At 46.2% G+C, this 26,603-nt stretch overlaps 1 protein-coding gene across 1 annotated transcript; it reads right to left on the bottom strand.

Moving 5' to 3' along the window:
- Positions 1 to 6,804: 6,804 nt before the first annotated feature.
- LOC122454970 (protein scribble homolog) lies at positions 6,805 to 18,537 on the bottom strand. Its single transcript, XM_043489610.1, is given in 5 exon segments — positions 6,805 to 7,139; positions 7,142 to 7,253; positions 7,329 to 9,010; positions 9,013 to 9,646; positions 18,460 to 18,537. Coding segments are annotated over 5 exon segments (2,589 nt in total). The 3' UTR covers positions 6,805 to 7,056.
- Positions 18,538 to 26,603: the final 8,066 nt, after the last annotated feature.

Here is a 26,603-nt window from a genome sequence, read left to right as displayed (position 1 = left end):
ATTCATCCAGTCTTTTCACTTCACATGATATACCCTGCATAGAAGTTAAATAAGCAGAGTGACAATATACAGCCTTGACATACTCCTTTCCAAATTTGGAACCAGTCCATTGTTCCATGTTCGGTTTGAACTGTTGTGTCTTGACCTGCATATAGGTTTGTCAGGAGACAGGTAAAATGGTCTCTTTAAGAATTTCCCACAGTTTTTTGTGATCCACACAGTCAAAGGCAGAAGTAAGTGCTTTTCTGCAATGCCCTTGAGTTTCCTATGATCCAGCAGATGTTGGCAATTTGATCTCTTGTTCCTCTGCCTTTTCTAAATTTAGCTTGTGTATCTGGAATTTCTCAGTTCATGTACTGTTGAAGCCTAGCTTGAAGAATTTTGAGCATTACCTTGCTAGCATGTGAAATGAGTGTATGGTAGTTGAAACAATCTTTGGCATTGCCTTTCTTTGGGATTGCAATAAAAACTGACCTTTTGTGTTCCTTTTCCCAAAACCCATTGCTGGGTTTTCCAAATTTGCTGACATGATGAGTATATCACTTTAAATGCATTATCGGTTAGGATTTTAAATAGCTCATCTGGAATTCTATAACCTCTACTAACTTTGTTTGTAGTAATGCTTCCTAAGGTCCACTTGACTTCACACTCCAGGGTGTCTGGCTCTAGGGGCATGACCACATCATTATGGTTATCCGGGTCACTAAGATCACTTCTGTGTATTTTTGCCACCTCTTCTCAATCTCTTCTGTTTCTGTCCTTTATTGTGCCCAGGCTCACAAGAAATGTTCTCTTGATGTCTCCCATTTTCTTGAAGAGATCTCTAGTCTTTCCTATTCTATTTCTTTCTTCTATTTCTGTGCATTTGTTCACTTAAGAAGGCTTTCTTATTGCTCCTCACTATTTTCTGGAGCTCTGCATTCAATTGGGTATATCTTTCCCTTTCTCCTTTGCCTTTCACTTCTTTCCTCAGGTATTTGTAAGGCCTTCAGATTATCATTTTGCCTTCTTGCATTTCTTTTTCTTTGGGATGGTTTTGGTCTGCCTCCTGTACGATGTTACGAACCTCTGTCCATAGTTCTTCAGGCATTCTGTCTACCAGTTCTAATCCCTTGAATATCTTTGTCACCTCCACTGTATAATCACAAGGGATTTAATTTAGGTCATACCTGAATTGCCTAGTGGTTTTCCCTATTTTCCTCAATTTAAGTCTGAATTTGGCAATGAAGAACTCATGATCTGAGCCATAGTCAACTCTGTGATCTTGTTTTTGCTGATTGTGTACAGCTTTTCCATCTTCGACTGCAAAGAATGTAATCAATCTGATTTTGGTATTGACCATCTGGTGATGTCCATTTGTAGAGTCATCTCTTGTGTTGTTGGAAGAGGGTGTTTGCTATGACCAGTGTGTTCTCTTGGCAGAATTCTGTTAGCCTTTGCCTGACTTCATTTTGTATTCCAAGGCCAAACTTGCCTGTTACTCCTGTATCTCTTGACTTCCTACTTTTGCATTCTAATCCCCTATGATGAAAAAGACATCTTTTTTTGGTATTAGCTCTAGAAGGCCTTGTAGGTCTTCATAGAACTGTTAGACTTCAGCTTCTTTTGCATTAGTTTTTGGGGCATAGACTTGGATTACTGTGACATTGAATGGTTTATCTTGGACAGGAACCAAGATTATTCTCTAGTTTTTGAGATTGCTCCCAACTACTGCATTTTGGACTTTTTTGTTGACTATGAGGGCTACTCCATTTCTTCTAAGTGATTCTTGCCCACAGTAGTAGATACAATGGTCATCTGAATTAAATTCTCCCATTCCTATTCACTTTAGTTCACTGATTCCTAAGATGTCAATGTTCAGTCTTGCCATCTCCTGCTGGACCACATCTAATTTACCTTGATTCCTAGACCTAAAATTCTAGGTTCCTGTGCAATATTGTTCTTTATGGCATCAGACTTGACTTTACCACAGACACATTCACAACTGAGCATCATTTCTGCTTTAGCCCAAACTCTTCATTTTTCCAGAGCTATTTATCTGCTTTCCCCCAGTATCATGGACACCTATGGACCTGGGGGGCTCAGTTTCTGGTGTCATATCTTTCTGATTTTTCATGCTGTTCAGGGGGTTGCTGAGGCTAGAGTGAAGTGGTTTGCCATTCCCTTCTCCAGTGGACATGTTTTGTCAAAACTCTCCACCATGACCCGTCCATCTTGGGTGGCCCTGCATGGAATGGCTCATAGCTTCATTGAGTTACACAAGGCTGTGATGCCTGTGATCATTTGGCTAGCTTTCTGTGATTGTAGTTTTCATTCTGGAGGCTGTGGTTCTTGCTTCTTTTGTATGCCTTCTGATTATGATGATAAGGGGCTCGTGTAAGCGTCCTCATGGGAGGGACTGGCTTGGGGAAACTGGGTCTTGCTCTGGTGGTAAGGGACATCTTCAGTAAATCTTTAACCCAATTTTCTGCTGATGGGTGGGACTTTACTGCCTTGTTAGTCATTTAGACTGGGGTGGCCCAGTCCTGGAGCCTTCAGGCTCCATGGTAGGGCTAAAGGTGACCTCCAAAAGGACATATGCTAACAAGTGCCTCTCAGGACTACTGCTGCCAGTGCCCCTGTCCCCACGGCGGGTCACTGCCCACCTATTCCTCCACAGGAGACTCTCAAACACTCATACTAGCTTCTGTTTAATGGCTGAGTAATATCCCATTGTATATGTGTACCACATCTTTATCCATTCCTCTGTCGATGGACGTTTAGGTTGCTTCCATGTTTTGGCTATTATAAACAGTGCTGCAATGAACATTAGGATGCATGTATCCTTTTAGACCAAATTTTTCTCTGGATAGATAACCATGAGTGGGATTGCAGGGTCATATGTTAGCTCTATTTTTAGATTTTTAAGGAAATGGAAACTCCATACTGTTCTCCATTAGTGGCTATACAAATTTACCTTCCTACCAACAGTGTGGGTTTTTTTGATGATAGACATTTTGACTGGTGTGAGGTGATATCTCATTATAGTTTTGGTTTGCATTTCCCTAATAATTAGTGATGCTGAATATTTTTTCATGTACCTCCTGACTATCTGTATGTCTTCTTTAGAGAAGTGTCTATTTATGTCTTCTGCCCATTTTTTGATTGGGTTGTTTGTTTTGATGATGTTAAGCCTCATAAACTGTTTGTAAATTTTGAAGACTAATCCCTTGTTGGTCACATCATTTGTGAATACTTTCTCCCAATCTGTGGGTTGTCTTTTAACTTTGTGTGTTGTTTCCTTTGCTATGTAAAAGGTTTTGAATTTAAGTAGGTCCCATTTGTTTATTTTTTATTTTATTTCCATTATTCTGGGGGACAGATCAAAAAAGATATTGCTGTAATTCATGTCAGAGAGTGTTCTGCTTATGTTTTCCTCTAAGAGTTTTATAGTGTCTTGTCCAACATTTAGGTATTTACCCAGTTTGAACTTATTTTTGTGTATGGTGTTAAAGAATGACTAATTTAATTTGTTTACAAGTAGCTGTTCAGTATTCCCAGCACCATTTGTTGAAGAGATTATCTTAACAACAATGTGTAGTCTTCCCTCCTTTTTCATAGATTAATTGACCATAAGTGCTTAGGTTTATTTTGGGGCTTTCTACCCTGTTCTATTGATCTATATTTCTATTTTTGTGAAAGTACCATACTGTTTTGATGACTATAGCTATGTAGTATAGTCTGATATCAGGGATTCCTGAGTCCTCCAGGGATTCCTGACTCCAGACAAGATATTTTATTCTTTTTGTTCTAATGGTAAATGGAATTGCTTCTGGAATATCTCTTTTTGACTTTTTGTTGTTGGTTTATAGAAACGCAATAGGTTTCTGTGTGTTAATTTTATAACCTGCAACTTTACCAAATTCACTGATGTACTCTAGTAGGACTTCAAAAACTATGCTGAATAAAAGTGGCAAGAGTGGACATTCTTGTCTTGTTCCTGTTCTTAGAGGAAATGCTTTCAGCTTCTCACCATTGAGGATGATGTTAACTGTAGGCTTGTCATATATGGCCTTTATTGTGTCCCCTATGCCCACTTTCTGGAGAGTTTTTTTTTTTTCCCAAAATAAAAATTTTATTTTATTTTTATTTTTTTCCATTTATTTTTATTAGTTGGAGGCTAATTGCTTTACAATATTGTAGTGGTTTTTGCCATACATTGACATGAATCAGTCCTGGATTTACATGTATTCCCATCCCGATCCCTCCTCCCACCTCCCTCTCCACCCGATCCCTCTGGGTCTTCCCAGTGCACCAGGCCCGAGCACTTGTCTCATGCATCCAACCTGGGCTGGTGATCTGTTTCACCCTTGATAATATACATGTTTCGATGCTGTTCTCTCAAAACATCCCACCCTTGCCTTCTCCCACAGAGTCCAAAAGTCTGTTCTGTACATCTGTGTCTCTTTTTCTGTTTTGCATATAGGGTTATCGTTACCATCTTTCTAAATTCCATATATATGCGTTAGTATACTGTATTGGTCTTTATCTTTCTAGTTTACTTCATTCTGTATGATGGGCTCCAGTTTCATCCATCTCATTAGAGCTGATTCAAATGAATTCTTTTTAATGTCTGAGTAATATTCCATGGTGTATATGTACCACAGCTTCCTTATCCATTCGTCTGCTGATGGATATCTAGGTTGCTTCCATGTCCTGGCTATTATAAACAGTGCTGCAATGAACATTGGGGTGCACACGTCTCTTTCAGATCTGGTTTCCTCGGTGTGTATGCCCAGAAGTGGAATTGCTGGGTCACATGGCAGATACATTTCCAGTTTTTTAAGAAATCTCCACACTGTTCTCCACAGAGGCTATACTAGTTTGCATTCCCACCAACAGTGTAAGAGGGTTCCCTTTTCTCCACACCCTCTCCAGCATTTATTGCTTGTAGACTTTTGGATAGCAGCCATCCTGACTGGCGTGTAATGGTACCTCTTTGTGGTTTTGATTTGCATTTCTCTGATAATGAGTGATGTTGAGCATCTTTTCATGTGTTTGTTAGCCATCTGTATGTCTTCTTTGGAGAAATGTCTGTTTAGTTCTTTGGCCCATTTTTTTATTAGGTCATTTATTTTTCTGGAATTGAGCTTCAGGAGTTGCTTGTATATTTTTGAGATTAATCCTTTGTCTCTTTCTTCATTTGCTATTATTTTCTCCCAATCTGAGGGCTGTCTTTTCACCTTGCTTATAGTTTCCTTTGTTGTGCAAAAGCTTTTAAGTTTCACTAGGTCCCATTTGTTTATTTTTGCTTTTATTTCTAATATTCTGGGAGGTGGGTCATAGAGGATCCTGCTGTGATTTATGTCAGAGAGTGTTTTGCCTATGTTCTCCTCTAGGAGTTTTATAGTTTCTGGTCTTACATTTACATCTTTAATCCATTTTGAGTTTATTTTTGTGTATGGTGTTAGATAGTGTTCTAGTTTCATTCTTTTACAAGTGGTTGACCAGTTTTCCCAGCACCACTTGTTAAAAATCGTACATCATGACCAAGTGGGCTTTATCCCAGGAATGCAAGGTTTCTTTAATATCCACAAATCAGTCAATGTAATACACCACATTAACAAATTGAAAGATAAAAACCATATGATTATCTCAATAGATGCAGAAAAAGCCTTTGACAAAATTCAACATCCATTTATGATTATAACTCTCCACAAAGCAGGAATAGAAGGAACATACCTCAACATAATAAAAGCTATATATGACAAACCCACAGCAAGCCTTACCCTCAATGGTGAAAAATTGAAAGCATTTCCCCTAAAATCAGGGACAAGACAAGGGTGCCCACTCTCACCACTACTATTCAACATAGTATTGGAAGTTTTGGCCACAGCAATCAGAGCAGAAAAAGAAGTAAAAGGAATCCAGATAGGAAAAGAAGTGAAACTCTCGCTGTTTGCAGATGACATGATCCTCTACATAGAAAACCCTAAAGACTCTACCAGAAAATTACTAGAGCTAATCAATGAATCTAGTAAAGTTGCAGGATATAAAATTAATACACAGAAATCCCTTGCATTCCTATACACTAACAATGAGAAAGCAGAAAGAGAAATTAAGGAAACAATTCCATTCACCATTGCAACAAAAAGAATAAAATACCTAGGCGTATATCTACCTAAAGAAACAAAAGACCTATACATAGAAAACTATAAAACACTGATGAAAGAACCAAAGAGGACACAAACAGATGGAGAAATATACCGTGTTCATGGATTGGAAGAATCAATATTGTCAAAATGACTATACTACCCAAAGCAATTTATAGATTCAATGCAATCCCTATCAAGCTACCAATGTTATTTTTCACAGAACTAGAACAAATAATTTCACAATTTGTATAGAAATACAAAAAACCTCAAATAATCAAAGTAATCTTGAGAAAGAAGAATGGAACTGGAGGAATCAACCTGCCTGACTTCAGACTATACTACAAAGCCACAGTCATCAAGACAGTATGGTACCGGCACAAAGACAGAAATATAGGTCAATGGAACAGAATAAAAAGCCCAGAGATAAATCCATGAACCTATGGACACCTTATCTTTGACAAAGGAGGCAAGAATATACAATGGAGAGTTTTTTTTATAAATCATAAATGGGGTGCTGAATTTTGTCACAAACATTTTCTGTATCTATTGAGTTGATCATATGGTTTTTAGCCTTCCATTTGTTGATGTGGTGTATCACACTGATTGATTTGAGGGTATTTAAAATCCTTGCACCCCTGGGATAAATCCCACTTGATCATGGTGTATGATCTTTTTTTTTTTTTTTAAAACGTAGTCAATTTTATTCTCCTTAAACCACAAAATAGAGTCTTTGGTTGTACAAACATCACTAGTTACAGTCTTGCCAGGAGGTCCCGGCTGGGGAGGGGGCAGTTAGTCAGTGGCCAGAACTCCTCAGGGGACCTCTTTAAAATGCTACCGGCCAGGTTAAAAGACTCGGGGCGAGGGTGGTGTTGGCGCTGGCAGGGCCCCCACCCCAAGTCGGGGGAGGCACCCCGCCCCTCTAGGAGGGTACTGGGCCCAGGCCCCGGCACCCTGGCCGCAGGGCCCGGCGGCTGCTGCACAAGGCCACCTCCTCGGGACTGCGGAGCCTGGAGAGGGCCTGCCCAGAAGCACCATGGCCACCTCTCCATCCTCCTCTGGCAGACCTGGGCTTGGAGGTGGTTCCAAGGACCTCAGCTCCTCAGTGAAATCTGGGGACTGCATGTCATAGACAGGTCTGGAAGAGGGGAGGGCAGCAAACACCCTGTAGTCAAACTTCCTCCCAGACAAGGCCAATCGTCCTGGGGAGGTGCCAGTCTGGGGGCCGAGGTCTTCCAAGGGGGTGGGTGACGGGGTGGGCGCGGGCGAGGGGGCCTCGGCCAGGCGCTCCAGGGGCCCCCGCTTGCTTCGGCCCTCCTGGGACTTGCTGAGGACCATCTGTGCGCGGAGGGCGTCCTGCTCCAGGGACTTCATCCTGGCCGCCCTCCACAGCGCCCGCTTCTCCGCCTCCAGGGCGCGGCGCTCAGCTGGGGACAGGGCCCGCTCTGGGGCCGGCAGCTCGGGGCTCTGCACGCGAAGCCGCTCCTGGTGGCGCCGCTCGGCCTTGGCCGTCCGCACTGGGGCGCCGCCTCCCTGCGGTGGGGGAGACGCGGGGCCGAGCCCTTCAGCTGCGGGGCCCTGGCCGGCCCAGGGTGGCTCCTCCTCAGGCTCCTCGTCCTCGGGAGCATCAGCTTCTGGGCGCACCGTGTCGGCCGCTGCCTCGCGCAGCATCTGTGCCCTCTTCTGCTGTAGCTTGCGGGCCTCCTCCTCCTGCATCTTCCGCAGGTCGTCGGCGCCCACCAGCGACACGCGCTTAGAGGGGCCCTCGGCCTGGGGCACCCGCATCTCCAGCTCGAAGTATTTCTGCCGCTCGCGGAAGGACAGCTGCTCCAGCGAGGCCGTGGGCCCGGGCATGGGGGGCTGGGCAGGGGTGTCCAGAGGCGGGTGTAGGCCGGGCACAGCCGCGAACGTCCTATAGGCTTGCTTCAGGTTGGCCGGCAGCTCGGCAGGGGAGGGCGGGGACGGGGGCTGCTGGTGGCCAGGGGAGCAGGGGACCTCAGCCATCTCTCCACTTCCAGGCAGCACCGTGGCCTCCGGGCCCCACAGTGGGATCTGTCCGGGCAGCTCCTTCTCCTTGCCGGGGCCCTCAGGGCTCAGCTCCCGGTCGATGGAGGAGATGCTTTCCAGGCTGTTCCGGCGGCCAAGGCCAGCCGCGAAGGGGTTGGCGATGACGCCTGGGGACACCTCGGGGGTGGCAGTGCTGGTGTCGAAACCGTCGCAGACCAGCACAGTCAGGGTGTCGCCCACGCTGCGCAGCAGTTGCACGGCCTCGCCGTGTGTCAGGCCCAGCAGGCTCTGCTGGTTCACCTCCAGCAGCCGCAGCCCCACCCGCAGACGGCGGTCTCGCCCAGCTGCTCCTGTGGGGCTCACCTTGGAGATGAAAATGCCCTCATCGGTGGGGTCGCAGGGGTTTCCGGCACGGCCCTTGGCGCCCCCACGGATGCTGATGCCCAGCCTCTCCCCGGGGGCCTTCTGGATGCAGAGTTCCCGCATGCCCGGGGGCGGCGGGTCCCTCCGCACGAGCAGTACCAGCTCCAGGCAGGGCTGGAGCAGGGCGCTGACCGCTTCCTGGCGCGTGGCCTCCCGCACATCCTGCCCATTCACTGCCAGGATGCGGTCCCCGACCCGCAGGCCGCTGCGTGCAGCCAGGCCCCGCGGGGGCACCTTAGAAATGAACACTCCAGGCTCCTGGACACCGAATGGGTGGCTGGAGTGGTCGGAGCCCCCAACGATGCTGAGCCCCAAGGGGCCCCCCGCTCTGGGCAGACAGATCTCCTCCACTGGGTACGGCCCCTCCAGGGCAGCGGCCAGCAAACCAGGGGACAGCCTCAGAGGCCCGGGCTCCCCTGGGGCAGCAGGGGCAGCAGCGGGGGGGGGGGGGGGGGGGGGTGGGGCGGAGGGCTCGGGGCTCGGGGCCCCCCAGCCTCCCACTCCAGCAACAGGGCGATGGTGGGCGAGGCGGCGGTCAGCAGGGAGACAGCATGGTCGTACCTGGCCTTGGTCATGTCCACCCCGTTGATAGAAAGGACGCGGTCGCCGACCTGCAGGGTGCCTGCCCGGTGGACGGCGCCCCCCTCAGCGATGCGGGAGATGAAGATGCCCCCGTCGCCCCGGGAGGGCGTGGAGCCTTTCCCGCCTGTGATGCTGAAGCCCAGCCCCTTCTCGCTGCGCACGAGGCAGGCCACGTGGCGCTGGCGGGGGCGCCTGGGGGGCTCGGGTGGGAGCAGGGGCAGGCGCAGGCTGCCCCCTCGCCGCTCCCACGGGCTGTAGTCGTCCTCGGGCCGCAGGGCCGTGACGGTGACCGGGTTCTCAGGCTCCACCATGCGCTCCCGCCACAGCCGCATGTGCACGGTGGCGCCTGCCCCACGCAGCGCCTCCACAGCCTGCTGGTGCTCTGCGTCCTGCAGGGCCACGCCGTTCACCTCAAGGAGCTTGTCACCTACTCGGACCCCAGCCCGAGCTGCAGGGCCCTCCTCAGATGATCTTTTTAATGTATTGTTGGATTCAGATTGCTAGTATTTGTCCAGGAATTTTGTATCTATGTTCATCAGTGATACTGACCAGTAATTTCCTTTTTATTGTGGTATCTTTGTCTGGTTTGGGTATCAGGATGATAGTGGCCTCATAGAATGAGTTCAGAAGTTTTCCTTCTTCTGCAATTTTTGGGAACAATTTCAGAAGGAAAGCTGTTAGCTCTTCTCTAAATGTTAGATAGAATTCACCTGTGAAGCCATCACGTCCTGGACTTTTGTTGTTGGGAGTTTTTAAATCACAGTTTCAGTTTCAGTGTTTGTGATTGGTCTGTTCATATTTTCTGTTTCTTCCTGGTTCAGTCTTGGGAAACTGTAGATTTCTAAGAACTTGTCCATTTATTCCAGGTTGTCCATTTTATTGGTATACAGTTGCTTGTCATAGTCTCTGATGATCTTTTGTATTTCCATGGTGTCAGTTGTAATTTTTTTTTCACTTCTAATTTTATTAACTTGAGTCTTTTCATTTTTTCTTAAAGAGCCTGGGTAAAGGTTTATTAACTTTATCTTTTCAGAAAACCATCCCCCCCCCCCATTAATCTTTACTATTGTTTTATTTGTTTCTATTTCACTTATTTCTGCTCTGATCTTTGTGAGTTCTTTCCTTTTACTAATTTTAGGGTTTTTTTGTTCCTTCTTTAGTTCTTTTAGGTGTGAGGTTAGGTTGTTTATTTGAGATTTTTCTTCTCCTTGAGGTAAACTTGTATTGCTGTAAACTTCCCTCTTAGAACTGCCTTTGCTGTATCCCACAGGTTTTTGATTGTTGTGTTTTCACTTTCATTTGTCTCTAGGTATTTTTTATTTCCTCCTTAATTTCTTCAGTGATTCATAGGTTGTTTAGTAGCATAATTTTTAGACTCTAGTGTTTGTGTTTTTTGTAGTTTTTCTTATTGTTTATCTCTAATCTCATAGCATTATGATTGGAAAAGTTGCTTGATATGACTTCAGTTTTCTTAAATTTACCAAGGCTCTCCTTTTGGCCCAGCATGTGGTTAACCGTAGAGAATGTTCCTTGTACTCTTGAGGAAAATGTGTATTCTGCTGCTTTTGAACAGAATACTCTATAAATATCAATGACACATTGATAAACACATTTGGTCTAATGACACATGTGTCATTTAAGGCCTGTGTTTCCTGAATGATTTCCTGTCTGGATGATCTGTCCATTGATGAAAGTGGGGTGTCAAAGTCCCCCATTGTTACTGTGTTACTGTCCCTTTTCCCCTTTATGGTTGTTAGTATTTTTGCCTAACATATTGAGGTGCTTCTATGTTGGATGCATATATATTTAAAATTGCTATATCTTCTTAGATTGATCCCTTGATTATTATGTAGTGTCCTTTTTCTCTAAAAACTGTCATTGCTTTAAAGTCGATTTTGTCTGATATGAGTATTTCTACTCCAGCTTCTTTTGGTTTCCATTTGCCTGGAATACCTTCTTCCATTCCCTTACTTTTTTTTTTTTTTTCATTCCCTTACTTTTTCAGTTTGTATGTGTCCCTAGGTCTGAGGCAGGTCTGTTGTAGACAGTATATATATGGGTCTTGTTTTTGTGTCCAGCCAGTCAATCTGTCTTTTGGTTGCTGCATTTAATCCATTTACATTTCAGGTAATTGCTGATATATATGTTCTTACTGTTTTACATTTGTTTTTGTAGGTTTTTTTCCTTCTCTTGTGTTTCCTGCAGCATTTGTTGCAAAGCCAGTCTGGTGGTGCTGAATTCTCTGTTTTTGCTTGTCTGTAAATCTTTTCATTTCCCCATCAAATCTGAATGAGAGCCTCATTGGGTAAAACATTCTTGGTTTTAGGTTCTTCCATTTCAGCATTTAAAGCATATCATGCTACTTCCTCTGGCTTGTGGAGTTTCTGCTGAGAAATTAGCTGACAATCTCATTGGGTCTTCATTTGTATGCTACTTGTCATTTCCTCCTTGTTCCTTTTAATATTTTATATTTGTCTTTTATTTTTATCAATTTGATTACTATGCGGCTTGGCATATTCCTTATTGGGTTTATCCTGCCTGGGACTCTCTGAACTTCTTGGACTTGTTTGACAGTTTCTTTTCCCATGTTGGGAAATTTTTCAGCTATTACCTCTTCAAATATTTTGTCAGGTCCTTGCTGTCTCTTCTCTTCCTGAAACCCCTATAATGTGAATGTTAATGCCTTTAACATTGCCCCAGAGGTCCCTTAGGTGGTTGTTTTTTTTTTTTTTTTAATTCTGTTCCATGGCACTGATTTCCACCATTATGTCTTCTAGGTCCATTATCTGTTCTACCTCAGTTTTTCTTCTATTGACTACTTCTAGTGTATTTTTCATTTCAGTTATTGTATTGTTCATCTCAGTTTGTTCTTTAGTTCTCCTAGGTCTTGGTTAAATATTTCTTGCATCTTCTCAGTCTCTGCCTCCATTCTTTTCACAAGATCTTGAAGCATCTTCACAATCATTATTCTGAATTCTTTTTCTGGAAGGTTGCCTATTCTCTATTACATTCAGTTGTTTTTCTGGGATTTTATCTATTCCTTCATCTGGGACATAATCCTTTGCCTTTTTGTTTTGTTTAACTTTCTGTTATTATAGTTTTTGTTCTGGAGGCTGCAGGATTATAGTTCTTCTAACTTCTATTGTCTGCCCTCTGGTGGATCTAAGGCTATGTAAGAGGCTTGTGCAAGCTTCCTGATGAGAGAGACTGGCAGTGGATAAAATTCGGTCATGCTCTGGTGGGCAGAGCTGAGTTCAGTAAAACTTTAATCCACTTATCTTCTGATGGGTGGGGCTGTGCTCCCCACCCCCCACTCCCCACCCCCTTTAGTTGTTTGTCCTGAGGTAACCCAGCCTTCATTCTTTTTGGAGTTATTTCTCCACTGATCTCCAGTAGCTATTGGGCACCTACCAACCTGGGGAATTCCTCTTTCAGTATCCTATCATTTTGCATTTTCATACTATTCATGGGGTTCTCAAGGCAAGAATACTGAAGTGGTTTGCCATTCCCTTCTCCAGTGGACCACATTCTGTCAGACCTCTCCACCATGACCCGACCATCTTGGGTGGCCCCACACGGCATGGCTTAGTTTCATTGAGTTAGACAAGGCTGTGGTCCTGTGATCAGATTGGCTAGTTTTCTGTGATTATGGTTTCTGTGTGTCTGCCCTCTGATGCCCTCTCGCAACACCTACCATCTTACTTGGGTTTCCTCTTACCTTGGACGTGGGGTATCCCTTTATGGCTGCTCCAGCAAAGCGCAGCCGCTGCTCTTTACCATGGACAAGGGGTATCTTCTCACAGCCACCCCTCCTGACCTTGGACGTGGGGTAGCTCCTCTCGGCTGCCGCCCCTGACCTCAGGCGTGTGGTAGCTCGCGAGGGACAGTTCTTCAAGAGATGGGAATACCAGATCACCTGACCTGCCTCTTGAGAAAGCTATATGCAGGTCAGGAAGCAACAGTTAGAACTGTACATGGAACAACAGACGGGTTCCAAATAGGAAAAGGAGTATGTCAAGGCTGTATATTGTCACCCTGCTTATTTAACTTATATGCAGAGTACATCATGAGAAACGCTGGGCTGGAAGAAGCACAAGCTGGAATCAAGATTGCCAGGAGAAATATTAATAACCTCAGATATGCAGATGACACAACCCTTATGGCAGAAAGTGAAGAAGAACTAAAAAGTCTCTTGATGAAAGTGAAAGAGGAGAGTGAAAAAGTTGACTTAAAGCTCAACATTCAGAAAACTAAGATCATGGCATCTGGACCCATCACTCCATGGGAAATAGATGGGGAAACAGTGGAAACAGTGTCAGACTTTATTTATTTGGGCGCCAAAATCACTGCAGATGGTGATTACAGCTCTAAAAGTAAAAGACACTTACTCCTTGGAAGAAAAGTTATGACCAATCTAGATAGCATATTAAAAAGCAGAGACAATACTTTGCCAACAAAGGTCCATCTAGTCAAGGCTATGGTTTTTTCAGTGGTCATGTATGGATGTGAGAGTTGGACTGTGAAGAAAGCTGAGTGCCAAAAAATTGATGCTTTTGAACTGTGGTGTTGGAGAAGACTCTTGAGAGTCCCTTGGACAGCAAGGAGATCCAACCAGTCCATCCTAAAGGAGATCAGTCCTGGGTGTTCATTGGAAGGACTGATGCTGATGCTGAAACTCCAATACTCTGGCCACCTCATGCGAAGTGTTGACTTATTGGAAAAGACCCTGATGCTGGGAGGGATTGGGGACAGGAGGAGAAAGGGATGACAGAGGATGAGATGGCTGGATGGCATCACCGACTCAATGGACATGGGCTTGAGTAGGCTCTGGGAGTTGGTGATGGACAGGGAGTCTTGGCGTGCTGTGATTCATGGGGTCGCAAAGAGTCGTACACGACTGAGCGACTGAAGTGAGCTGAACTGAACTGAACCCAGCCCTGGAGTCTATAGGCTCTATGGTAGGGCTAATGGCAATCTCCAGGGGGACTCACACCACCGGGTACTTCCTAGAACTGCTTCTGCCAGTGCCCCTGTCCCCATGGTGAGCCACCACAACCCCCTGCCTCTGCAGGACACCCTCCGGCTCTAGCAGGTAGGTTAGATTCAGTCTCCTGTGGGGTCACTGCTCTTTTGCTGTGTGTCCTAGTGCACACAAGATTTTGTGTGTTCCTCCCAAGAGTGGGGTCTTTGTTTCCCCTGGTACTGTGGAAGTCCTGCAATCAAATCCTGCTGGCCTTCAAAGCCAGATTCCCCACAGACTCCTAGTCCCTTTGCTAGATCTCCAACCTCAGAAGCCTGATGTGGGGCTCAGAACCTTCACAACAGGGTAAGAACTTCCATGGTGTAATTGTCACCCAGTTTGTGGGTCACCCACCCAACAGGTACAGGATTTTAATTTTATCATGATTGTGCTCCTCTTATGGTCTCGTGGTCTCATTGTGCTTCTCTTTTTCTTTGGATGTTGGGTATCTTTTTTGATGGGTTCCAGTGTCTTCCTGTTGATGGTTGTTCAACAGCTAGTTGTGATTTCAGTGTTTTTGCACAATGAGGTAAATGCATGTTCTTCTACTCAGGGATCTTAAGCCAATCTCAGATATATTTTTAAATAGAATCATTTTGCAAATTTCAAGGAATCCTTTAGGATTTTGGCTGGGAGTTTTCCAGTTTGTGTATCATTTTAGAGAGATTTTATCCCTAATTTGAGCATTTCCAATGAAAATTATGGAGTTATTCAGGTTTTATAAAATGTTCTTCAATAATAGAATTTATAATTTTTTTCCTGTGGGGGTTTAAAAAAATTCATGTTCTTTTAAATGACATTTTCCCTCCATTAAAATTATAAATGTGATTGCTGATGTACAGGAAGTCAATTTTTATATGGTGGGACTGGGAGGGAGAGTTGCTGAGGGAAGAAAAGGATGGCACTAAAATTTATTTCTTCACTTGTTTTCCTGGAGATATGAGCTAGATACATCTTCCTGGGAGGGATATCAATATAGCTCAGGGGCTTTAAAATGTATTAAGGAATATTTTATACATGCAAAGAATATGTATAATGTCTACCTAAGGAATAAAAAATAATATAATAAACCCTCATCTACCCAACACTCAACTTAATAAACAGAATATCATCAAATCTTTGGAGACCCTTTGGAGGCCATTCTGATCTCATTCTCTCCTTTCTCTTGAAGAAATAAGGAATGTCTTGAATTGCTTATTGTTCTTTCGCATTTTCTCATCACTTTACTACATATATACATAGGGGACGATTTTTCAAAGTCACAAACACACATGCACAAACACAAAAACATTCTAAATGCTTCCTTTTCCATCTCAGACCCTTCCAGTGAGCATCTTTGTCATACTAAGTGCTGCTTCCCTGGGAATGTGTGCAGTACTTCAGAATTTGGGAATTTGAAAAGAATTAAACCCTTTTTACTAATGTGTTTGGAGTTTATCTTCTATTACTGAAATACTTGTTTTTTTTTTTTGTTTTTCATTGATATTTTTATTTCTCTGCCAGTTCCATGCTTTCCCAATGATTGTGGCTTTAAGAGACTTTTGATATTTGCTCACGCATTTGTACTTTTTCCATCCAAATTTTCTCCTCTGTTACCTTTTCATTCTCCAAGAGACCCTTTGTATTAATGCTGTCAAGTCTCTCAAAGTCATCTTGGTATTTTGATTGGTAGCATATAACACTTATAAGCTAATTTGGAAAGAGTTTTCATCTTTACAATTGATCTTTCTAATAAAAAACTAAATATCTTTCTCCATTTATTAAAAATTTACATTATTTTCCTCAGTAGAATTCATTGCTTTCATAAGCACTGCTTTTTTTTCCTGGTAAGTTTGTTTCTATGTATACATTAATTTTTGATAGTGCAGTAAAGAAGTCTTCTTTTTCATTTCTTTTCTACAAAGGAAAGCTACTGACTCCTCTATGATTGCTTTTTCTTTTCAGTTGGTCGGAAGGTATTTATTTGAAAATGTTCAAAGGGAACTACATAGTTCATGTAATAGGTGAGTATCAAAAGAGAGTAAACAAAAGCTCTTTTAAACTATGAGGTAGTTTGTGAATCTTACTAATCTTATTATTGTTTAAATTGGTTCCACAGTCTTTGGCCAGTGGTATTCATCAGAGAAAGCTATACCATACTGTCACAATAAATTAACCCTTTCATAAACAAAGTTTCTTTCTTATGTAAGGTCCAATGAAGGCTGGTAGTAGTTCTTTCCACTTAGTGATTCAGGGAACCCAGACTACCTCCATTTTTGTCCCAGGTCACTGGAGCAGAGGAAGAGAGGAATGGAGGACATGCACTGCCTCTTACTGCTTATCCTGGGAGGAAGTCATATGGCCTGTGTCTGTAGACCATTGGCCAGAGTTAGTCATGTGACCTGACTGACTAACAGGGGAGGCTGGGAAATGTAGGGGGACTCATGGATGGTAGATAGGTGAGTATCCACTGTTTCCATGAGACCAGCACAGTTGTGGTAAACTGAATGATGCGTGTGGTCTGATGCCTTTACTGAGAAGTTTCAGCCACAGAGCTGAGGACTGGCCTTGCAGTTGCTGACAGTGTGTGGGAAAATGTGCTGAATCCAGATAAGCTCCTGGGTCTATTTCCTGGATTTCTCATTCACACCCTTTGTTCAGTCTCACTTCAGGCTTTTATGTGTAAACACAGCCCAGCTCACTCAATCCCTTGGCTTAGTCATCACCTCTGGTTTCTCATAGGGCGATGGGTGGTTTCTGAGGCAGTGTGCCAGGCCTTGAGCCTGACTACCTTGAAATTCTGGTGAAAGCAAAGGGGACCAGTTTCAGGACTCACCTCTTTTGGCTGCAAGCAACAGAAACCCACTCAAACTCAACCTTTCTCTTCTCTTACAGCCCTCATCCAGTCTGTCGGGAAACCCTGTTGGCCCTCTTGCAGGACAGGTCTAGAACTGCCCACTGTGCACCAAGTTTCCTGCTTTCCACCTCTGTTAGGGCATTCTTGATTCACATCTGAACTACGTGATAGCATCCAAGCTATTCTCCCTGTTTCTTCTCCTCATCTGGTCCCAAATAACATCCAGAGTGATTGTTTTAGAGGGAACTCAGATGCTGGAATTCTTCTGCTTTCCTTTCAGTGGCTGCTCCCCCGTCTCAGGCCCCCTTCTCTCTCCTGTATCTTTATCCTCAGTTCTGTCTTTCAGTCACTCTGCTCCAGCCCCAGGCACTTCGCTGATTCTCGCACATTACAGAAGCACTCCCACATGGGGTTTTGCACTTGATGTGCTTCTGCCAGGAGCACTCTTCCCTCAGATATCCTAACAGTGTCTCCTGCACCTCCTCTAAGTCTTCACAATTCACCTGCTCAGTGAGGCCTCGCCTGAACACATTATGCTCTGTATAAGGTAATTTTCTCCCTTACTCTCTAGGCCCCCAATTTCCTCACTCTATTCTACTTTCTTCCTCCTGGCTCCTACAACTTTCTGTATACTATATAACTGATCTGTTTGTTATGCTCATTGTTTATTGTTTGTTTCCCCTTCTAGAACACATGTTCCATGAAAACAAGATCTTTGTTAAAATTGTTCTCTGATATAACTCAAGCACCTAGCATTACACCTGGCACTTGGTCTATGCTTGATAAATACTTTTTTGAATAAATGAATGAACAAAACTGGCCCATGCAAACTATTTTTTTAAATAAGATTACAAAAGGCTTATAAGAATCCAAGAAGCAGCAGCTCCAAATAGCTGGATATACAAAAATTAGCACAGGGAATCTATATCGGAGAAGCAGGGTCCCAGCCTTGGATTCTTGGCATGCCCGCTCTTCCAAGCTCTTTCTGTCCTCTCTGTCCTTCTACAACCCCGTGGGAGCTGACCAACCCCAGCTCCCATGGGGTCGTGGACTCAGGAGCTAATGGATGAGGTTGCAGAGGGCCTGGGCTGCGCTGGGAGAAGCAGGGCAGCATGCAGGGCCCAGACAAGTCTTAATTCTGAAACATGAGACATTGGCTTCTGCTGTCTCAGTTCACAGGTAAAGGCCAGACTCCTTCTTGGAAGTCCTTCTCTCCAGTCCTTCCACATTTTCATCCCAGCATTACTGTCTTGCTCCTGCTTGCTTACCCCCACCACACACACCCAGATATTATAAATCCTCTTGTATAGAGGCTTATCTTATCTATCTTTCACCTCTGTATCCCTAGGCCCAGCACAGCACCAGCACGGAGTATGCGTTCAATTAACGTTTGCTACATGAAAGACTCAGTGTGACGGTGAGACAGAGCCCAGAGCCGGGTGCCAGGAGAAACCCGCCTGCACAGAGTGCGGAGCTCCGGGCAGGTCCTTGCCCTTGGCCACTTGAACTTCTGCTGGTCTGTGTGTCAGCCCCATGGCCACTTCTGCACTCCACGGTCCTCTCCCTAGGCCCATCCTCATCACACTGTGCTGGAAACACTTCCTACTTCTCGTCTTCTTAGAAAATGTTGGTGTTTTCATCTCTGTGCACTATTATTCACCCTTCTAAAACTTGACAAAAGACCTAGGCAAACTCAGGACAAGCTCCATCAGTTCCAAAGAAGGGAGGGGATTTTTCCTCCCAGTAGATTTTCCATCTACTTGTATGCAAGTAGATACCCCCTGATAGGGCTGGAGCGAGACCTCAGCACCTCTGAGAAATCTTAACAAGCGCAGGTTGCCATAGACTCAGCCTTGTTTACAGGTGGGGTATTGGGTTCAAAGCTGAGCTGAGGTTGATGTCTCTTCCAGTTCTCCCCACAACTCTGTGAGCCAGACCTGATGGCCTTCCTGATTCAGAGGGAGCTCAGAGCCAACCTCAGAGAGACTGAGGGGCTTGCCATAGTCCCTCAGCTGGTGGAAGGGGGAAGCCATGATGTGAGCCAAGGCCCCTACTGGGGGTCTGCTGTCATTCCCTGTGACAGGCACCAAGCAGGAGCTGAGGACACTCACCCACGAACAAGACCAGACCCCCAGCCTGGAACCCACCAGAGCAGCGGGTCTCAGTGTGGGACCCAAGGACCACCTGCAACAAGACCGCCACCGAGTTGTTAAAATGCCCATCTCTGGGTTCCACAATCAGAATCTCAGGCTTGGAGCCAGGCAGCTTGCCTTCTGTGTGATGCTGCCTTGTGGTTTTGTGTACCTGGAGATTGAAGACCTTTGGTACTCTTATGGGAGAGTGGGTAATTGACAGAGGATCCCAACAAGGCGTGACAAATGCCACAGCAGACATGTGTCCAACCTGTCCTGGGAGGAAGGGTGAGGAATGAGGTGATCAGAGCTGAGTCACAGGTGATGTTGGAGTTGGGTCTCACAGTGACTGAGGCAGAGGGTGACACAGTGAGGCTGGCAGGGGAAGACAACCAGAGGAGCAGAGGCCAGACTGTGTACATCCAGATGGTGCAGGGTTAGACATGGGGTCCCTCGCTGTCCTGGGGCTTTGGGGGCAGAGGGGAAGATGGATAGGATGGAAGGAGAACACAAGAGTGGAGAATCACAAGTTGGAGGGAAGGCAAGTGTGGGCCTGGTGGAGGCTGTGTCAGTGGAGAGGTGAGGCCAGGCTTGAGGGAGACTGGGAGGCGGATGCCGGTGGCCTCTAGAGAGAGGTCTTCTAGCTGAGGTGGCGGGACAGCTGTGGGACTGGAGCCTGCCTGGCAAGGGGCACAGAACAGGAGTTGGGAGAGTGCTCAGCTAGAGACAGGTCCACTCAGAAGCTGGGAATGCCAGTGGAGAGCATGGGAAGCACTGGGGAAATGTTTATCAAGCACCTACTATATGCCTGGGCTGTCACTCACCAGCTTTCAGTCAGTTCAGTTCAGTCACTCAGTTGTGTCTGACTCTTCGAGACTCCATGGACTGCAGCACGCCAGGCTTCCCTGTCCACCACCAACTCCTGGAATTTACTCAAACTCATGTCTATCGAGTCAGTGATGCCATCCAACCATCTCATCTTCTTTTGTCCCCTTCTCCTCCCGCCTTCAATATTTCCCAGCATCAGGGTCTTTTCAAATGTGTCAGTTCTTCGCATCAGGTGGCCAAAGTATTGGAATTTCTGCTTCAGCATCAGTCCTTCCAATGAATATTCAGGACTGATCTCCTTTAGGATGGACTGGTTGGATCTCCTTGCAGTCCAAGGGACTCTCAGGAGTCTTCACCAGCTTTAGGCCTTTGTTTAAACGAGGAGCTGGGATACGTGTGAGAGAAAGGAAGTGAGGGGGAAATTAGGATTGTGACCATCTGGCCTTAGGGAGTGGCGTCAGTAGGAATTTCTCTGCCACCTTCAAATCAGACAAAGTGCTAAGTGTGAAGGGGCTGACATGTCTTCTGGCTGCTGTGGGGTCACACAGACTGTGGAGTCCGGTAGTCAGGTGTGGCTGTAGTGGGTGCACCCCATAGACCCCTGCAAGACAAGGAGCCCTTCCTGTGAAGCCCGCCATGCAGACTTGGGGGCCGAACCGTGCCCCAGCAATGCTTGATCACTTCTATTCAGCCTGCAAGTTATGAAGAAGGTAACAGGGGAAAGGGGCGGGGAGGGATGGTGCCTTCCTCTGTGAGACAAGGCCACTGTCGACGCCATGGTCCCTTGCAGTCAGGGAGAGTCCTCCGGTGATGGGATGCCTGGGCCATGCATCTCAGGAGAGCCCTGGAGAGGTTCTCTCTCAAGTCGTCACTGGAGATGTAGTGGGGCTCCCTGCCTGCTCTGGAGGTGAGAGAGATCCCCTTCATTCCAAAGTGACTTCGCGAGGGACTTCCCTGGTGGTGCGGGGTCTAAGACTCTGCACTCCCAATGCAGGGGGCTCGGGTTCAATCCCGTCAGGGTACTAGATCCTGCATGTGGTGATTAAGAGCCCGCATGTTGCAACTGAAAAAGATCCCATGTGCCTCCACTAAGACCCGGCACCACCAAATTAATTAATATGAAAAAAACCAAAGTGACTTTCTGAGGCCAGGTAGGATTGGAGGGTACATTGTGTTGGTCACATAGCCTCGTGCCTGCCACACGGGGCCCTCGGCCCACATTTGAGCCATCACAGAGGACCCCATCCATGCCGAGTCACCCCACCCAGGGCACCTGGGAACTCCTTTTCAGACCCTGTGGACAGGTTATACTGTGGGTTGGACTGTATCCCTGCCAACCTGAAGTTGGTGTCCTAACCCCTCATACTTTACAATGTGACTTGATTTGGAAATAGGATTGTTACATATGTAATTAGTTAAAATGCCATTATACTGGAGTAAGGTGGGCCCCTAATACCCCATGACCAGTGTCTTTATAAACAGGGGAAATTTTAAAAAAATTTAATTTTGTATTGGGGTACAGCTGATTAACCAAGAAGATCGTGACAGTTTCTGGTGAAGAGTGAGGAGACTCAGCCATACACATACATGGCTCCATTTTCCATCAAAAAGGGGAAATTTGAGTACATGCCCCCACATAGGGAGAATACCACGTGAAGATGAAAACAGAGATGGGAGTGATGTTTTTAAGGAACACAAAGATTGCCACAGCCATCATAAACTGGGCTAGAGGCCTGGAACATGCCTTCCCTCCCTGTTATCAGAAGGAACCAGTGCTGCTAGTACCTCGATTATAGACTTTCAGCCTTCAGAATCATGAGTCAATGCATTTCTGTTGCTTAAGCCCCCAGCCTGTGGTACTTTGTTACTGTAGGCCTAGGAAACTGCTTAATCTGGTCTCCACTCCGTATGCAGTTAGTAGATGTCTCCATCAGGAGGAAAGAAGAGAGATTTTGTCACTCTGACCTCACTTGGTAACCACTGACGTTTGCTGACCAGGCGTGACCCCACATAGTTACTCCTCTTTACCAGTGAGTGCACAGTCTCGAGAAACTGAGCCACGTGTCAAGACTCTAGGACTTTGCTTTCAACACAGCTGGAGGAGCTGCTTCTGAATAAGCAAAACTCATTGAGAATGGACTCCAGAAGTATTGGCTGAGTCCTGGTGGGTGCTGGATTCTTTCTAGGCCCTGCAGAGACAGTGAGGACCAGATGCATGTGTACCCTGCTCTACCGTAATTTGCATTCTGGATTATTATAAATAATGCATTCTGCATTATTTAATCACAATCATGGGCTTCCCTGGTGGCTCATATGGTGAAGAATCTGCCTGCAATGTGGGAGACCTGGGTTCCATCCCTTGTTGTGAAGATCCCCTGGAGGAGGGCAACCCACTCTAGTATTCTTGCCTGAAGAATCCTCTTGGACAGAGGAACCTGGCAGGCTGTAGTCCATGGGGTTGCAAAGAGTCGGACACAACTGAATGACTAAGCACACACAGCACACATAGGGAGTTAAGGAAGAAGAAGCACGTGGTGTCACAGGAATGTGTATGTGATGTCCAGCAGATGGCTGGCATGAAGGGGTATCTGAACTGAGCTCCAAAGGAGGTGAAGGGTTACCTGCAGGAGTTTGTGTAAGTGATACAGGAATGCGGATGCACACTTCCAGTAAAGCTGGTGTGGCTAACCTGCAGAAATCTAGAGATGAACCTGGAACCCTGCTGATGAGGTGAGGGAACTGCACTAGGGATTCTCACTTTTATCTTGAGAGTAATGGGGGAAGTAGAGTGTTTCATCAAGGGAATGGTTTGTGTTTGGAAAGAGTTCCCTGCTTGTGTGGAGTGGGTGGGGTGCAGGCAGGAGAGGGTGGGTAAGGTGTGACCTGTTTGGAGATTCCTGCAAGAAGCTGAGCAGGAGAGGATGCTGTCTGAATTGGGTGGTGGCAGTGGGGACCAAGAGAAATGAGTGGACCAAGAAAGATGCTCAACATTTCATCAGAGAAATGCAAATCAAACTACAACAAGGTATCACCTCACACATGTCAGGATTACTGTTAGCAAAAAACCAAAACTAAACAAGTGTTGGTGAGGGCATGGAGAAATGGAACCCTTGTGTTCTGTTGGTTAGAATAGAAAATGATGTAGCCCCCATTGAAAACAGTATGGCAGTTCTTAAAAAAATTAAAAATTAAATTATCATATGATCCAGCAATGTCACTTCTGGGCGTATCCCCCCAAATCAGGATCCTGAAGAGGTAGTAGCACTCCAACATGCATCGCAGCACTATTCACAATAGCCAAGAGGTGGAAACAATCTCAGTGTCTATCAACAGATGAATGAAGAAACTGTGGTATATACACCTGAAGGAGTATTAGGCAGCCTTAAAAAAGAAAGCAATCCTGCAATATATAACAACACGGGTGAATCTTGAGGACATTATGCTAAGTAAAGTGCATCAGTCACAGAAGGACAAATACTGTATGATTCTACTTACCGGAAGTATCTAAAACTGTCAGACTCATAGAAGCAGAGAGTAGAAAGGTGGTTGTCAGACGCTAGAGGGAGGGGGACCAGGCAACAGGCAACAGAATCAACGCGCATTGTCTCAGTTATTCAAGATGAAGACATTCTGGGCGGTCTGCTGTTCAACTCTGTGCCTTTAGTTAACAACACCGTACTGTGCCCTTGAAAATGTAAGAGGATAAATCCCATGTCAAATGTTCTGTCATGATGAAGATTTTAAATATTTAAAAATATATTTGGGAGACAAACTATTGGCAAAGCTGTGGAGCTGAGGGAGGCAAACGGATGGTGGAACCGTCTGTGGAGCTGGGCAAACACTGGAGCCAGATTAGGTTGAGCAGAAGGAACAAGAATTCACACATTGGCCACATAGAGTTTGAGGCAACAGTGAGACATCAAAGTATATCTGTCAAGTGGGCCACTGGTGAAGTCAGACTGGAAGCTCTGAGGCAAGGTCCAGGGTGGACAAGCGTGAGGGAGTCCCTAACGGGTGGGTGTGGTGGGGCTGAGGCTGGGGGGCAGCTGCAGGGGGCATGACTGGGGAGGGCCCAGAAGCGGGGAGGCAGCACGCCCGGAGGAGCATGATGCTGGGGGGAGAGTGGAGAGCCTGGCATAAGGAGGCCAGGACAGGGTGGCCGGGGCAGGGCGGGGTGGGGTGGGACGGTGGAGGAGAGCTTGTGGGGGTGGGGGGCGGGGGGGCTGTCAGACGGGTCCAGAAACAGAGGGGTGACCGTAGATTCTGCCCAGAAGTTGAATCAGCTGAAAACTGATGCACAGCAGGGTGAGATTAGTGATTTGGGTCATTGTTGGCAAGAGTAAGAGCTGCTCTGATGGCAGGGCAAAGGCAGATTCTGGGGGCAAGTGGGTTGAGGAGTGGGAGGCATGGAGGTGCAGGTAAGTCCAGCAGATGCTGCCTCGGCCTTTCTTGCCCAGATCAGTGGGCATTTGATGGCTGCTCCACACTCAGGCACTGTGTTGGCTGAGGGGATCCCTGATACACCCTGCCCTAAGGAGCCCCTGTTCCGGTAGGGAAATCAGAGATGCAAACAATGAGTGTTAGAACGCGAGTGAGGACGGAGGGTGGTGGTCACGTCTACTTTGAAAGATGTGGAGACTTAGCAGTAGGGAGGGAATCATGAGAAGGGGAAGAAATAGGGGCCAAATAGATGTCTCAGTTTCCCTTCTTCCTCCCTGAGAAGCCCTTGCCAAAGTTACGGGATTAAAGAAACTCAGGAAGCTCTTCACAGTGGATCTACTTTCTTCCCCTGGAAGAAGGGTCTCCATGCTCAATCATATGAAAGACTGACAAACCTTGTAATAAAGAAAAGCATTTAAGCTTTTAGTCCAGCACCCCCCAAATTTGGTCAAAGCTCTCTTTTATAGGGCATGTTCGAGGAAACCTGGAAGCAGGTGGAAGCGAACTGCAGTGCTTTGAGCATTCTAGAAGATGCCTGTTACAGCTGTGTGTAGGTAGAGGGGAGTCGGGGGAGCTGAAGATTGGAGAGCTGGTTAGGCAACATTAACATGGGTGGTGTTTGGGTGCGTGCAGGGAAGGGCCAGACTCCAGGGGATTTTGGAAGAAAGAATTACTAGAACTGGATGACCCATTAGGGATGCTGGGGTGTGGGGAGGGAGACGGGAGCTGATGGGGTTGGCAGTGGAGGTGGAGGTAATGGTGATAGTGGGAGAGGTGGAAGGGATGGTAATAGAGGTGGTGGCAGGGGTCACGGTGGGGGTGGCGATGGTGGAGAGTAGTAGAAAGTCCTGACTTGGTGTCCGGATGGATTTATCAAGAGAGAGAATGTAAAAGGAAGGTAGGTATGGAACCAGGATGGAATGTGAGAAAATAAAGTCAGCTTATCTTGGACACAGTGAGTTTGAGGCATCTGCAGAGTAGACACAGTGTGTTCTGAAGAGGTGCCGTTCTGTGATCTGGGCTCAGGAGAGGGCTCTGGGCTGCAGGCACAGATTTGGGCCAACAGCCACAGAAGTAGATGGAACTGCAAGAAAAGCAAGCTGAGGTGAAGATAAGGGTTGGTGTCTGTTTGTGTCATGGTCGCCCAGATCAGCTCCAGTGGAAGGGGGCAGCTATGTCCCTGGAGCACGACATCTGTCAGAAAATTTCTGAGCATCAGATCCAGTGGTCCAGCTCAGGGCCTGCTCTTACAGGGTTTCTGTGCTCGGAGGCTGGCTCCTCTAGGAAGGAGAGCCAGTCTGAACCAGGTCGGGCCTATGACATCCTGCCTTGTTTGTCCTGGACCTAAGAGACTAGGTTCATGCTTTTGGCCTAGTTTCTCACAGGCAGCCTGTTGCCAGGGAAGGGTCTGTGTGCCATTTGGAAGGGATAAGTCCTAGCCTTGTTCTCTTGGCTGGACTTGGGTTGGCAGATGAAGGGAGCTGGGCTTGGCAGAGGAGTGAACAGTGGCTCGTGCAGATGGATATCTTGACTGCATGCCAACTTCAGAGCACATGGATCCCTTTCCTCCAGGCCATTCAGGCTACATGACCTCAGCATGGTGTCAGTGGCCTCTGCCATCTTGGGTTGTTCAACAAATGTCTTGGCAACTCTACTGGAGTTGAAGGCTAGAGGCCCCGAGAGGGTACCTGGCACTTATCTGACCTCATTAAACTTTGATGAAGTGTCCCCATGTCATCACAGCCTGGGTGCGAGTGTCAGGAAGGCAGGCTGGGATGAGAATAGGGATCCTTGCTGTGGGCTTGGTTTGTGGATCTGGGTTCCTGTACTTGGAGGCATCATAGAAAACAACCCCTCAAGTACACAGACTTTGCATGATATTTCATTGAAATATTCATTTAAATAGAGCCATATTTGAGGATTTACTTGTCTACTTCGAAGTCCATTTTAACCTAAAGCAGTTGTATGGGGTTCTAACTTGTGTGTAAGGTGACCAGGGTGTGAGGAAGCCCTGGATCTTAAAAATCCCTGGAAAGAAGCATCCTGAGACCTGGCTTAGGAATTGTGTCATCCTATGGCACTGAGGAAAAGATGAGGGCTTCTAGTGGTGTCTCTGGGGGAACACCCGTGTGTCCAGGCTGTTGCCAGCTCCATCCGGCATTTCCACTGTGGGAGGGATCTTTTCAGATGACCCAGATCTG

The sequence above is a fragment of the Cervus canadensis genome, chromosome 17 (genome assembly GCF_019320065.1).
Source record: "Cervus canadensis isolate Bull #8, Minnesota chromosome 17, ASM1932006v1, whole genome shotgun sequence".
Lineage (NCBI taxonomy): Eukaryota > Metazoa > Chordata > Mammalia > Artiodactyla > Cervidae > Cervus > Cervus canadensis.
This window is presented reverse-complemented; position numbering and strand designations above follow the sequence as displayed.